At 38.6% G+C, this 15,467-nt stretch overlaps 1 protein-coding gene across 25 annotated transcripts in view; it reads right to left on the minus strand.

Moving 5' to 3' along the window:
* The window catches only part of MANBA (mannosidase beta), a 61,961-nt gene that overhangs the window by 39,376 nt on the left and 7,118 nt on the right, over positions 1 to 15,467 (minus strand). For 24 of the 25 annotated variants that reach the window (XM_075149647.1, XM_075149644.1, XM_075149643.1 and 21 more), the window contains exons 2-7: positions 13,483 to 13,577; positions 12,885 to 12,990; positions 10,762 to 10,932; positions 8,005 to 8,128; positions 5,402 to 5,577; positions 2,201 to 2,311 (exon numbers count right to left, since the gene is read on the minus strand). In XM_075149647.1, the coding sequence (XP_075005748.1) occupies positions 2,201 to 2,311; positions 5,402 to 5,577; positions 8,005 to 8,128; positions 10,762 to 10,932; positions 12,885 to 12,990; positions 13,483 to 13,577 (783 nt within the window). The remainder of the gene's footprint in view (positions 1 to 2,200; positions 2,312 to 5,401; positions 5,578 to 8,004; positions 8,129 to 10,761; positions 10,933 to 12,884; positions 12,991 to 13,482; positions 13,578 to 15,467) is intronic. The other variant, XM_075149651.1, reaches the window with a different exon arrangement.

A 15,467-nucleotide genomic window follows, 5' to 3' on the forward strand; every position in this document is an offset into this window, starting at 1 on the left:
AAAAGCAAACAAATGCCTCACAAGGCAATGAAAGAGGTAATAAATTCCTTGATGTAGGCATAGCAAGAAGAAAAGCAACTTATCAATAGCAAACAGGACTGGATAGACCCTCCCCTCAAGAAATACAATTTCATTCAGAGATAATTTTTGGCTATGACTGTTTCACATTCACCTGAGAAACAAACTCTAAACCAACGTATTCAAATAGAAAAACAAAACAAAACCAAAGCCAACCCTGTTCTGGATGTTGGCTTTATTCTGTTTTGATTTTCTGCTACTTTCAACAGGAATGAGTAGTTACTTCCCTCAGTCAAAGAGGTTCCCAGCACAGCTGGCTAGAGCTCTATAGAGCTCCCGCAAGTACATACTGGGAGGCTACCCAGAAATTTTCCCAAAGGATTAGTTGATGTTTTGGAGACTACTCTAACGTTATTGTCAGAAACAAGAGAGTGTTTCAAGCTAAGGGCAGCCAAATCCGACATAAGACCAAGCTGTGTTTTCTCACATATACAGTTTTTGCCCTTTAGTTTTCACCAAAGCTATATAGATACTCATCTAGAGACAAACCACTTGTGAAATGTCCCACCTCTATTTTTTTCTTTTTTAAAAAGCCAGGGGGAGCAAGAAACTTATTCCACCTGAACACAGTACTAGGTGGACCACAGAACGACAGCTTTCAGGAACATTTATCCCTGATTGTATCTCCTGAACTACTCAAAGTTCTTATTAAGCCATATGAATGTTGCTATTCAGTCCTGCTGACATGAGAGCAAATTGTGCTAGAACATGAAAAAACTGCATATGGAGTCTGTCTCCACTCATACAGCTAGGGGCAGGGGGTAGAGGTGGCGGTGGGGTGTGTGTGTCTGTAAGAATCCACGACAGAGCTTCACAGAACACATGAAGGAAGACTACACTTTACACTATGAATCTGTAAAGGCTTCATATGCTGGTTAATTTATAATGCCCACTATGTGGTGCATTTCCTTTTTTTCCCTTCAAGGAGAAAAAACAGAAGAGGCTTCTGAATACCTTTTGTAGACCATGAAGTCCCTATGATCATATGCCACAGGGCTCTATGAAATATCCTGATGCAACTACCCAAGTGGAATCAATTAGTTTTCCTACCGTTGTACAGTTTTCACACAGTAACAACAGAATTTTCCTTTTTACAGGCTTTATAGCTGTATTTCCTACAACCAGTTTTCCCAAGCATAATATGCCGTGTTTATTTGGTGTGGTTTTTTAATTGTTTCAAAATTAAATCACTAATAATAGTGAAGAATGATTATTATGACTTCATAATCAAACTAAGGGCTAGCCCTATAAAGACTAGGATTCCAGAAGCTACTGCTTTTCATAGGACTTTTCACGTGAACAAATGTTACAGCAAATAGCAGTTTTAGATGCCTGGTGACGAGATTAGTTTTTAGTGAAGCAATACACATCAGAGCCACCTAATAACTGTGTAAATTTACTTGGCTGTTTCCACATGTTGATGGCATGTGGAAGGATGGCATGATAAGGAGCCCAGTCTAATTTGTATGGGGTTTTTTTTTTAATGGACAATTGAAAATACCTCTTCTAGGCTTCTTAGTAAAAACAAACAGGTAATTATATAGCCAGTGTGTTGCAGGAACCCTTACGCAAATATCCCTGAATATTACTTTCATGGTCATATTTAAGACGTTACCTCTTCTTAAACCTGAAGCACATCTACCATATTCTAATAAACGAATGTATGTTAGCTTTTTAAGTATATGTCTATCCCGCAAATTTTTTAAAAATTGAATTAACAAGAAAAATCTCAGTAATAAATCTTCACATAATCTATAGAAATCTAAAAGGGTTTTTCAGTGCATGATACAAAAACATCAGCAGATATATCAAGTTTAAAAGTGCTTTTTTTCATAAGATAGAAAACTTAAGTAGTAAACATCTTTCCCTTTCTGAGGTTTCCAACTAACCGTAAGCCATCTTCCAGTCTGAATGCAAGTAAAGGTGTCCATAAAAGCTAAGGCTACCAGAAAACAGGTAAACATACATTGTGACATAAAAAAACCTCTTGTTTCTCATTAGCATTTTCATGTGCATATTACAATCCAGCAAAATATTTAAAAGCTCTAGATAGTTGCTATGCACAGCAGATGTCCTAACAGTAGCAGTGCAATGCCAGCTATAATCAAGCTGAAGGGCTCACCTTTGAAAATTTCTCAATCTGGTATCCTGACTCCATGATGAAAGTTGTTGTCATGTTGTATCCAGTTTGCTTTCCATGTCCATTTGGCCACCAAGCCTCCACTGTAGAACTCTTGAACGTACAAGAGAGAAAGTCAGAGCAATCTGTATAAAAAGAGGTATAACGTGCACCTAGGGGCTCAGATATCTTTGAGTGAATTACCACAAGTCTAATGAGTTTATGTGCCTCAGGTGAGCCATGGTAACTGGGATCTCTCCAGCTGCAGCTCTGAGGTGAAAATTATTTAAAGAGAGAAGTATGATATTCCAGGCTATCACTTCATTTTCCATCCACAGCAGGCCATGAGCATGCATACACATGCATGTGCACATCCAGCTGCTACCTCTCAGCTGAGGCACCTTGACAGAATATTCCTCCAAAACTCAAACATCTGTGTCAGGAGCAGACACTGTTCACTAGCCTCTGTATCATACCCCTCCTCTCATTGACCCTTTTATCTATCACATACAACATTCAATACACAGAGGTGACACTTTTCAATTGTGAATTTGGCAATATGTGACCACACTGACTGCTTCACTTATGTCAAGCTTTTAAGTCAAATTATAAGTTTCATTCTTTCTTTTCAGTGTTTTCTGCTTTTTCTCTATGCTTCCCAATCACGTCATTAGTACTCCATAATTTTTACAAACATAAAAAAACTACCTCTAGGATGACAGAATGATTTAATTTTCTCATTTTTCTAGTCACAGGGTAATATTTATATCTTCATTCCAGCAGCCTACTTCTGCTGCTCAATCCTGTTGCCAACATTTGCCAGTCGAGTGCACAACACAAAAATCATGGAAAGAAAGCAATAATGCGTGCAACCAAACAATGGAGGGATCAGCACTGAATAGAGTCATGTAAGGAGTGCCTCAATCTTTTCAAATAAAATAGGCCAGAGAACAGCCCAACAATATGTTTTGCTGTAGTCATACTTGGACACAATCATGAATGTATCTACTAACATTTCAGCTTCCCCAATACAGAATTATCATAACTGCTTGTGCAGAAGTACTAATCTCTGTGTTGCACGGATACAAGTGGAAGCACAAAATCAGCGTGTGCCTCAACAACAAGGGAGTGTTTGCAGCCGCCTGGCACGGCTGGAGTGTCTCATTGGCCACTAATGATGTCATCCCCGTGCTCACCAGTAGCTGATAAGCAAAATACTGTCATGTTAACAACACAGCACTTTGTGTGGCAATTGCAGGAACACTGCTACACATCTTGGGTGATACACACCACTCAAACATCTACTGACTTCGCAATATAATCTGCAATAAGCTCTCAACTAGAAATAAATTTCTGGTGAGGTCTCACTATTTAACATGCACCACACAAGTCTGTAATACAAAGTAAGGGCTCCGTTAGGCTCATCGATACATGAGAACACATTGCAGGGCTTCTTGTAAAATCAGCTGATGTGAATTCATGCAGCAAAGCCTTTTGTGTACAAAGAATAATAAAACACTGTTGCCTCTGCTCTGAAGGAAGTGCTTGCTCACAAACTTGCAGATTTCTTCTGAGGTTGGGGGTGGGGCAATTAAATAAACCAAAATAATTTTTGAAGTTTCACATTGCAGTGCCTGCTTAATGTAATCCCTGAAAAGGCTAAGCAGAGACTAATGATTGTTTTAAATGAAACTGGGTATTTGTAATTGCTCATGCAACTTGCATGTCAGATGACAACAGTAACAAAAATCATATGTTTGTATGCTTTTATGCTTTCATGTCAAAATAAAACAAAGCACATAAGTATGCAAGTCACTGACTGTGCATACTAGAACATAAATACCCTGCCTGCCTTTAGCACATGCTGCTTCTCCACTCAAACAACTGACAAGAGAACTTGAGAATACACGCGTAATGCATTCAAACTGGGGAAACAAATCCACAGTTACACAGCAATAGGGAAAATCAGTAGAGCCAGTAAAATATACAAAAGTTTGAGGGCAGACCCTCAAACGTTATTAACTGCCAGAACTGTCAGAAGCCCCAAATTCCTGCTCACAGCACATTGCTCACCCACAAATCTAACTGTGCCCTGTGGCAGTGAAGCAGACGGCAGCTCCCATTACACTGTTGGCTCCAGTGGAGAACACCATCAGCTGCCGCTGCCGCTGCGCCTGCCAGGGCTCCCACCCTGCCCGCCGGCCTGGGCCTGCCACTGTCAGGTTCAGTTCTGCCCAGTCAGCTCTACTAGGGCCCTGCTCTCTGAGCAAGAAGCCAAGACAAAGTTCATGCTTCTTTTTGCCACACTGGGCTCACTGCCTAATTCAAGACACCTACCTATTTGTCAACAAGAACAGACACACCGATTTTCTTCATCTCTCAAGTCTATATATCTTTTCTTAATTACACCTGTGTGATAAAACTCAACAGTTTCTAAAAAAAACACAAAACAAATTCTATAGAAGTGAAATAATGTTGGTAAATTAAGTCTGCCACCAGATAGTTTCCCAACAACCTCTGAAGGTAAGCAGACCAATTCTTTCCTCTTTCATCACTGGGGTGTATACCAAATTAATCATTTTTCAATTGAGTTCTCTCCTCATTAGAGCATCCTTTACCTCTCTAAAATTCCTCATGAGTTTTGTCTACCCAAGGGACTATAAGCCCGTGTAAGGAAGTACTACTCCACAAAATTTCCACCAACCTTACTGCCAGTCAAGTTCTTTATAGGACTCTTTTGCTTTTATTTGCCTGAAAGAGTAGGTACTGAGAGGTTTGAGGAATGTTTCCTCTCTTTCCTGTGAGAGCCATGCATATTGTAGTACATTTTAGTCCCAATCAGACCAGTAAACAATAGCATGGGAGACTGCCACTTAAGTGAAGTAACACAGGGTATCCAAAGGTTATCTACCTAAGTAGCTCATTTAACAGTGGCCGGTGACGATGTGATCTTATTGTTTTGCAGTAAGGGAAAGGCTTCATCATCTTTTTGACTCTGAGCTACGTAGCCCCACAGACATCAATTTTTAGAGAGGAAAAGAAGTGTTCTCCTATCCTGTAAGGGCGGTACAGAACTGTTGTTAAAGTCAGGAACATAGAAAGGAAGGGGAGGGAGGCCTAAAACTGGCACGGAGGCAGAAAGACACATTGGAAACCAGGGGAAATATTTTGCAGTTGGCTAAGGTTCCACACACACCTCCTTACCTTGTTGATGTTTACAAGCAGCACAATGCTGCCTTCTCCAGGTTGAAGCTTCACACTGAATGTTTGCTGCGTTTGCAATTTGGGAATATTCACAGTCACAAGACCTTCAATTGGCTTGGAGCCGACTACATCAAAAATAGATTCGATTTCAAGACTCCACTGCCAAGCACTCTTTACTAAGTGAAGGGGGAGAAAAAATGGGAATTTAGGAATTGTGTTTAGAAATCTATTAGTTAACACGATCTCTCATCAAAGAAACAATTCAAACACCTCAGATTAAATTTAACAATTTTCAGGCCATGTTTGAACCAGACCTACAAGGTTAATCTTCTTGTTTAGTGCATTTGGTACCTGTGTTTACATTTGCTGACTCGGAAGAGAACTACACAATACGATTTATGTTTTATAACTCTCTCTTTTTTTCATTTGAGAGCCATCCAGGGGTTTTTCAGAGTTCTGTACAAAAGTCAGAGACCATGACACCAGTCACTTCATTAGGAAGGATTTTTTTCCCACCAACTCCCATAGACATTATATTTGCTTTTAGTCAGCACTCGTATGAACATGGTATCCTTTGGGAAAGATCGTAATCACATGGCAGTACAATCACTTTTGTTGATGAAACAAAAACAGTATTAACAGAAAATGAGCCGAATTCATCCCAGAGTCACTAGACAAAATGAATGGAGTTATGCTGGGGATGAATTGGGCCCATTGTGTCTAGACTTGACGGGCTGTATCTTTACATCCCTTCTGTCACCAAAGTGTAGTGCAGGAAACAAGTTAATAACTTCCCTGAGATCTCTCTACAGTTACCTCAGAGGGTCCTCTCCTTTACAGAACTTACTGAATAACGCAAGCCAGGGTCAAGGGTACTCAAGATTAACGTGTAAATTTCACATTAACTTCAGCAATTAAATTACCTATCTACAAACATTGACTGGCTAATCCTATACTTCAAATATTACAGATTAACATCTATCTAAGCAAAAGCAAATAAAATAGAAAACAAGGAAAACTAAAACTAAGACACATTTTGTATACACAAACTACTAATCACTTACTTTCTCTTTTCATGTATATATTCTAGCTCTCCTTCCTCCAAGAGAGAAAGAGAGCTCCTTCCAAAAGCAAAGAATTACACTCAGCCCTGGTGTGATTTTCACTGTCTTTTGTAGAATGAAGAGCAATGAACGTGTTCCCAAGATTATATTACTCCCAGCCTTACTCAGGGAAGACCAATTTTCAGAAATGTTGAAGGGGTTAAAAAAACACCCACCCCATCCCGCAAAGGTCAGCCATTACAGTGTGTTTTCCCTTCCCTTCAAGGGCATATAGAAATTCCAGCCCATTGTTAACCGCATGAAAGGTGGGGTCTACGCACAGAAATCAAGAACAATGAATCTTTTACAGATTCAGTGGCCAAAAGGCTATGGCACCAAATCTGATGAGCAATATAACTGCATAGGTAGCTTAAATTCAAGTTGTTCATTTACTCATTATTTTTCAAATGTTATTATGCTTGAATACTAATAAGCTCTAGCTCCAAACCATTCTCTGCTGAATGAAAGAGGTTTGCTCTCTCCGCTTATCCAGAAAGCAAGACTTTACCTACCAGAAGGTGGAGTTGTGGGAATGTGGGAGGGACCAGAAAAGGTTTTTACTGTAACTAAATTTTAGAGAGCACACAGAGTCTGTGCTGGGGCTTTCCATGGAAATTCCAGTCACGTTAATTCTAGCTAAGACCTGCAGCTATTTCAGGAAGCTTTAAAAGCAGCCAGGGAGTGACGTCTTCCTCTTTTATTCATACACAACAACTCTATTCCCAAGGGCTGAAATTCAACCCAGTGTAGAGGACTCACGTGCTAGCTTTTACTCCACTGAAGACTGGGCTCAACAGGCAGTGAAAGAAAGCATGCGGGTGGTCTACAATGGGGCATATTACCATTTACAGAAAGTTTCAACAGAAAATTAACTACTTTTGCTCAGCTGCAATGAGGAGAGGAAAATCAAAGACCATGTCAAGGGAGCAAACCGGTTAGGTAAGTTAGGTAGCAGGAATGCAGGAGGCTATCCTCTCAAATTGCAGCCTTAACAAATTATCCTTGCATAGCACGACTGCTCTTCTCTCTCAGACTACATGTTGTGTCCTGAAAACTCAGCACTCTTGAAACTCTGCTCACTGCGCATTTGTCTTCCCAACACAAAACTAAATTCCCATAGCAGCTTTGCCTTTGTTTTAAATAGAGTTGAAACAAAAGTGAGGCGTATTTATTGCAAGTCTTGGTGAAAACACATGCCAATAAAAAAGAAATTTTTCAAAACAGGAGAACAGGGACTAACCTAAGCTATACTACATATATTCCTGCAGTTATTCAGGGATCTTCAAGCCAAAAAAGATTCTGAATTCTAACATTTTTAATCACTATTGTTTGTACTGAAGTACTGTTTCAAGACCTAAAAGGGTGTGCTGTGGTAAGAACTATACAAAGCCATAATAAAACAAAAGAACCTTTCCTAAACTGACAGTTAATTGAGCTTAGCAATAAAATGGTTTGTATTCCAAAGGTGAAACAATAATAAAAAGTAGTAACACCACTTACCAAAGAAAGAAGTCAAAGAAAAGTAAATCAGATTATAATGGTTATAGGTCTCAATCCTAACATCTTTCCAGATTCCTTGAGTGGGAAAAGAAGGGCCCCAGTCCCAACTAAATGAACACTGCTCCTGGAATACAGAATGATTATGTTACAATTGCCTATTTTTCATACAGACATTGATGCTGTCCCAGAAATAAAAATTATTTGCTATCTAGAAATAAAATATTGCCACGCACTGAAAGGATTTTTCCAATTTCCATAAACCCAGAAGAGTCCACAGTATTTTTCTTTTATTTCTTGACCAGAACTCTGCTGCTACTACTTATATTATATAAAAACTACAATTTTGTATTAAACATCCATGTACAGCAAAATTTTATATTAGTGAGAGCGCAAAACACCACCTAGCTCACCACCTGAAAAAAACCCAGTAAGATCAAAAAACCAAGCCAGCAGGTTACTCTGAATTCAGCTCTGAATTATCTTAGTTTGTAATGTCAGTATTTAATTGTATACCTAAAAGACAAAGTAAGCAGAAAACTGATGATTACAAATGTTAAAGTATTCTAACAGAACAATATCAAATTAAAAATCATGGGTCTATCTGAAACACTTTGTCCCCTATTTTTTGTTGTAACACCACCAATTAGTACACGGAAAGAGACACATATGTCTGGTGCATTTGCGTAGTTCAGTCATGTTCACTGTTTCTCCTCTTTTTATGGTTCTCTTATACAAAAACAAAGGGAACAAAAACATGGTTGAGAAATAGCTTAGTTCTGGTTCTAACATCAGAATAATTGTCAGAATTATAAAATGCTGGTCAGACAGAGAGGTACCAACACTGCTTTCCATTTAGCTGTTTTCAAACCTGGTCAGACCTCTAGTTAACAAATCCCTTGAAGACATCTATTCAGCTGCCCTCCAAGCTTCACACAGTCCCAGCCCCCAAAGCAAATACAATAGATCTCCTTAAAGTCTTGTACAGTGACCTACAGTTCTAAATTTAGAGACTAATAACTTACAGCCAAGGCATACTAATTTTGGCAAACCACATTGCACAAGTCTGGCCTATCCCTTGCATCGCTGGAGTCAGCCTGCCTGCCTATCAAGTTGCAAAAGAGCCTTCCAGGAAGCAAGCACTGTACCTATTTCAAGTGTAAAAACAGGGACAACACATTCTTAGAAAACAAGTCAGATTGAAAGTAATTTTCCCTTTATAAAAAATAAACAAATGAATCACTGACAGATTTTCAGGTTTCACTAATAATATTGCAGAGACCGCTATCAGAAATAGTATGTCGTAAGAACAATAAGCTTGTATCACTGAAGTACATTACCAGTGAAAGGCTTGCATTTTGCCACAAATTCCTATTAAGATTTAGGTACGTTTGCTGCACTTAATACTGAACCTCAAATGTGTAAACAGCTCTCCATTACTTTAAGATGGTAAGCAGCCTGCTTACTTTAGCAATGTCCTAGTATGTTTGTTTACTTTTAAATGTGACATGCTGCTGTTGTTGCCATATACTTGGAAACAAAAACGTTTCTGGAAATGTCTGGAGCAGCTTCCAAGTACAGTCAAACAACTCCTTTGAGGAAAAGCACTAAGGTACTTTCTTACAAATTTAAAGGTATAGTTCAGTAAAGCATAAAATCATTCCTGGCCATTTTTGCTCTATAAATAAGACTTCAGCTGTTTAAGTGCCTTCTTCCTTTCAAGCTCCTTCCTTCACTGATTTCTAAGAAACACAGTGGACTCAGAAGAATTAATCAACTTTCTAAAATATCGGGAAAATAAAGGTAGCAGCAAGTAGTAATGAAGACAACATCTTAATCCTGAAGGATCTTCCCAGGACAACATGGAGTCCATCTTTCCATTAACAAATTTTAAAGGAAATCACATCCAGGTTTAGATTAACAGGATTCCAGTCTTTTTTTTGAGGAGGCTCTGAAATGACTTTATTGAAAAGATTAAAAATAATTAACAAGAAAGGCATTTAAGTGGAGACAAACATGCAAAAACACCCAAAAAGAGAAATTCCAAAATAAGATCACCTAGCTATTGTCTCTAGCTGCTACAAAGCTATCAGAAATATATGAGACGCTACTCAAATGATAGTTTGCCTTGAGTAAGTTTTAACAGCAATGAAGCCATGTCTTGAATCAGAGTTTCTGAGCTTCATTCATTGTATATTACATTGCTGTTTTCACTGAGTATGTACTTATAAGTAACACTTCACAACACCGTAATAAGATGAGAACAGGTCCTCTGTTAGATAACACTTCTCGGGACATGCCAGAGCTGCCCAGTATAAATAGCACAGCACATGAGCAATAGCAAACACTCACAAAGCTGCTTGGCTGAGATTTTTACAGCCTTGGCAAACTACACTGGTGTTTTGCAAGTGTGAACTCTATTGTCAGCATACATTGCTAAACCCACCCAGTGGATCAAAATGTAATGATTACACATTTCCCAATGCTATCCTGCTCTCTTAGCAGCAAGACTCCTTGATGAAAACAGCCTTTTAAACATTCTTATCACCTAGATATGAAGGCTGGCCTTCTTACACCTCTTGTATTATTGACATGCTAGATTACAGGTTTCTGCAGGGGGACAGGAGAAGGAAGCTGCAATGAAAAATACGCCCTACTTATAAAATGACATTGCAGGTTTCAGAATACATCTGTAAGGACAGCACATGGTGCATTCCTCTTTCCAAGCCTGAAGCCAGACACAGACAATTCTACCCCTACCTTTCTGATGAAATTAGCATGGCACTCTCCTTTCTGCACAGGTGGAGGGCACGCCGGGGGGATGCTGTATGCTTTGTGACATCTGCTCTGCTCTGCTGCATATGAAACGGCTGATAAGAAACGGACTTCAACAAAATTGACCTCCTTGATCACGCTGGTAATATCAAAGCTCTAGGTCAAGAAAACAGAACAAAATCATTACAGTGCTGACATTTATTTATGAGATTTATAATCACTGTTACATTGGGATTTTAATACCATACATATATTATTTAAAGGCATTTGAACTACAGTCTCAACAGGCCCTGGTTTTGGAAGGAAAAGAAAAGCTACTTCTTAAGCTGAAAAACAGAAAATACACAGTAACATTCCAGATACAAGGAGATGTTTCTGGGCAAACCACTTTCCCCATACTGAGCCCCCATTGCAGGCTGCAGCACTCTGCTTGCACACAGAAGTGCTTGAAGGATAAGGACAGCAAGAGAATCTTTACCCTCCTTCCTCACTCAGAACTTATCTGCATCTTTAGAAAGACACCTTGTTCCAACTCAGAAAGCCGGTCTATTCAGGAGTCCTTCCAACTCACACTGTGCTGCCAGCTTAGCTACCGCAAAACACTGAACTGCCTTTTGCATGAATGCTGCAAAGCTGTATTTCATGCCACCTGCACTCTCATCCCCAAAATGTACAGATACACATTCTATGCCAGCACCAAATAAAGCATTTTGGGGCGCTTCCTCACTGGCTCACAAAATCCCCTTCACTGTGGCTGGACAGAAGGATAAATGTTTGGTTTCAGAATTATCCTGTGCTATCAAGATAATATGGTTCCAATGGCTAATACCCATTTCTTCTTCACATTGTTCATTTGTGACAAGCCAAGTCTTGGCAATTTTTTCCAACTTGTGAGCAGCCCTGCTAGCATCACTTACATCTGTAGCATACAACAGAAAATTACAAAGCAAATAGCATCCCCCATACAGAGCCTTCACAGAGTCCTTCCTGCAGACGTAGTTGTCATGTGGAACAGGTGAACAAAGCAGAAGTCTGGGTCACAGTAATCCTAGACTCAATCTAATACAGTTCACTCTGGTTTTACAGTGAAGGCCATTTCATGAACTGTTACAATCTGAAACAGAATGAAGCTGCAGACGTAAGGGCAAAATAATATCACTTCCCAATTCTACAGAACCTGCTGCTGGCAATCCTTTATAAACTCTCCAAATAGTAAATAATTACAATTTCATAAAAGCGCTATGAAATTTCTTATTTTACAGATGGTAAAACTAAGTCACAGAGAAACTAAGTGATTTGTCCCAGGTCACACAGACCCAGGTGGCAAAATCTAGCTCTCATGTCTCAGGCCAGTACCTCTGCAATAAAACCTGCCAGAATGGTAAACACTGAGATATGAAGACTCAAGATTTTCTTTGTAATTCAGTTATTCCACTAACATTCTTCCTTTAAATTTTACTTTTTTGATTCTTTTAAGAGAAAAGCAAGGATTGTCCCTTATGCTAGTACCCAGAATAATTTTATATTTTAGAGCTATAAAATTAGTTTGATTGTTTTTGCCACTCTCAAGATCATTCCATGATGAGTACTCTCATGCTGACATAGGCTAAGCCCAAAAATGCACGACGATGTTATCAAAAGCCCAATATCAAAAATCAAAAAACCCTATGTAAAAAAAAAGCATGAAAACACTTACAAAGGCTTTGCAACATGTGCATTTTCATTTCAGTATTCGCATGTAAACCATTCTAATACCAATTAGTAAGCAGATTTACAGCTAATATAACAGATTTAAGCTTACGTTTTCTTGGAGCTGTGACAGATCTCAAGAAGCAAGACTTATATTATTAGCTGAACTGATCCTCTTGCATGGGTCCACTCATTTAGAACAAGACACATTCACCTCTAGATCTGAGTCTGCTGCTACTGAAAAGGTAAGTATACTTCTCTTTCTAACAGTTATCTGATTACACATGCAGTCCTCAGTTCAACACTTTCTGCGTCCAAGGACCTATTTTTATGTGTACTTGAATGCACTGGAAGCGCTCAGCACAAAAGAGCTTCGAAGAAAAAACAGAAGCACCTTCAGAAATAAACACATTACTTACATATCTGTTGAACATGTTGTCTGTTCTCCCAAGAGTGATATTGTTGATCAGAATCTGTGCTACTGTATCTACTCCCTCGAAAACCAAATTCACTTTCTGCCACTTTCTATAGAAGATAACATAGGCATAAAAAACTATTAGAATACCTAGCGTTAACAACATACAGGAGACAGACAAGATAAAATGTATGTCACCATTACCTTTAGCAGCAGTTGTCTCAACTACCACCAAAAATGTTTGACTTAGTGTGGCTACATTATATCTTTAAATAGTCAAATTAAGATGACAGCTGAAGTGGCTCAACTCTGCAACAGAGCATGTTCACATACCTACCAGATATCAGACGGGCTAGTTTCCAATTAGCCTAAGTATTATCCTTCCTTAGTTGGCAATTCATAAGTAATTTTTAACAGTTAAAAAAAATAGGAAAAAGCAACTACTGAAGTGTTCTTTAGCAACAGCTTTGCAGCTGCACATTATTGCATAATTTGTTTTATTAGATACAGAAGTATTAAGCAGATTTTGAGCTGATGGATTAACTAGCAATTCTGCATGAAAGATGGCACAGAACTATTTTAGACATATCTTTACTGCATACCTGACGTCAAAAGGAGGTTTGAATGTCCTGCTGTAAGTCCAGTTATCCAGTGAGATCCATCTGTACATCACGTCATTAAATCTATAGTATGGATCCTGATAACAGACCAACAAAAAGAAAATTACAAGACTTATTTAGTAATAGTGTTATTATATGAAATAATCATAATATCCATTAGATGAGCACTTCTTATTTCAGACAGTCTGCAAATGCACAATCCACCTTATTTAGTTAGTCCTGATATTCCTTTTCACCTTTGAAATAGTATGTGAAAGCAAAGTTTTGGTAACATTTGACTTTACTTATGTAGATCAAAACCTGTTTGCTATAATCATTCATACTCAAACTAGAGGGAGCAGGATTTGTTTTTACATATGAAATGCCTGGGCTGGAAATCAAAAAAAAAAAATCAAGACAGCTTGTGACTTAATGAGAGGAACAGAAACATGATCACCCTCATAATGATGGAGAAAGTAAGACTAATAGGATTTTAAGAAGCAAAGAAACAGCATTTTAGGCCTCTAGGGACAGCAGTGAACAAAACTCTACAGTTTAAAATAATTGCAAATACTCCAGTTGTTTCTTGTCAACTAGTCTTGATGTGGTAAGGCTAAATGAAATTGTTATATTTGGAGGGAGGGAGAAAGAGAAGAAGGAGAAGCCACAGAATTTGGTTTATGTATAAAATTAAACAACTACTTTTGAGAATAATGCTGCATTTATACCGAATGCATTTATACCCTTTAGTCACACTACCCAGGAAGAATAAAGGCACAGTTGGTCTCAGCTATGTCCTCGACCTTTTTGGCTTCATGCTGTATTTATTACCTTATGGTGGGTCACAACACTCCTCATCTAGGCTGAAGGAATCAGTTATGTGGACCTGACAACCCACTGCCGTGCACCTCATGCAAAGGCAACAGAAAGGTACGGTGTTACATCCCCATGTCAGACAGTTCAGAGTGCAGGTATCCGGGTCAGTGACTGACAGCTCAGTTCAGTCCTCTTCAGCAGCTGCACAGCTGAACTGCTTTCCCAAACCAAAGACCAATCTCTTCTGGACTACGTGACTCAAAGCCAGCTAAGAGAGAGCGTAGCTGCATTAAGATTCCCTTTGATATGAGTCTTCTACAGTACCAGCACAGCTAACTATCTGCCCGGAATATCCAGATTCACACTGAAGAAAATCTGCCCAGCTTTTTTTTTTTCTTCTTGCTGAAGCTCAATTTTTCCCCCCATTTCAGGAGTCACTATAGATACTGATGACACTTCTGGATTTGAAATCTTCTGAAAAACATTGTTTCATATCTCATATTTGTTTTACAACTAATAGGGTCAGGCTATGTAGTATAAACACAAACCTATTTACATAGCAGAGCAAAATCATAACATCTAAGTGACTGTCCTCAGCAGCATAATCTCTTCTGGGGTCCCACAACAATATAAACATCATTCCTTGAGCCCATACAGAGGGAAAGTTGTCGCCTTGCCTCTACATGCTATGCTTGATCAATCAAATTTGATTTGATTACTACAAGGGAGTAAGAGTCAAGAAGGAAAGGTCTTGTTACCTCAGTAAAACTATGACCTCTGTATTCGTAATACAGTATATTCTCTAAAAGTTAAGTCACCATGAGCTTACCAGAACAATTACTGAATTTTAAGATATCCATACCATTACATTCATATCCAAAATGCTTGGGGAATATATCTCAGACTTTTATTAAGATGCAAAATTTAAGGCTAATAAATGTATATTAAAATGCAAAATTTAGGCTCATAAAAGAAACTCTGTTAAGATTACTGTATTGAGACAACAAAAGGCAAGCGTCAAACGTCAGAGACCATGAAAACCCACAACATGTCCTTAAAAAGCACATTTTTAACAACTGTCTTGCTTATATTCTTATATACTATTTTGTTTTAGGTAATGCTTTGGGAAATGTGCATGTTAAATTTCAATCATTGCCACTTGTATGTGTGAA

The sequence above is a fragment of the Calonectris borealis genome, chromosome 4 (genome assembly GCF_964195595.1).
Source record: "Calonectris borealis chromosome 4, bCalBor7.hap1.2, whole genome shotgun sequence".
In the NCBI taxonomy this organism is placed as follows: domain Eukaryota; kingdom Metazoa; phylum Chordata; class Aves; order Procellariiformes; family Procellariidae; genus Calonectris; species Calonectris borealis.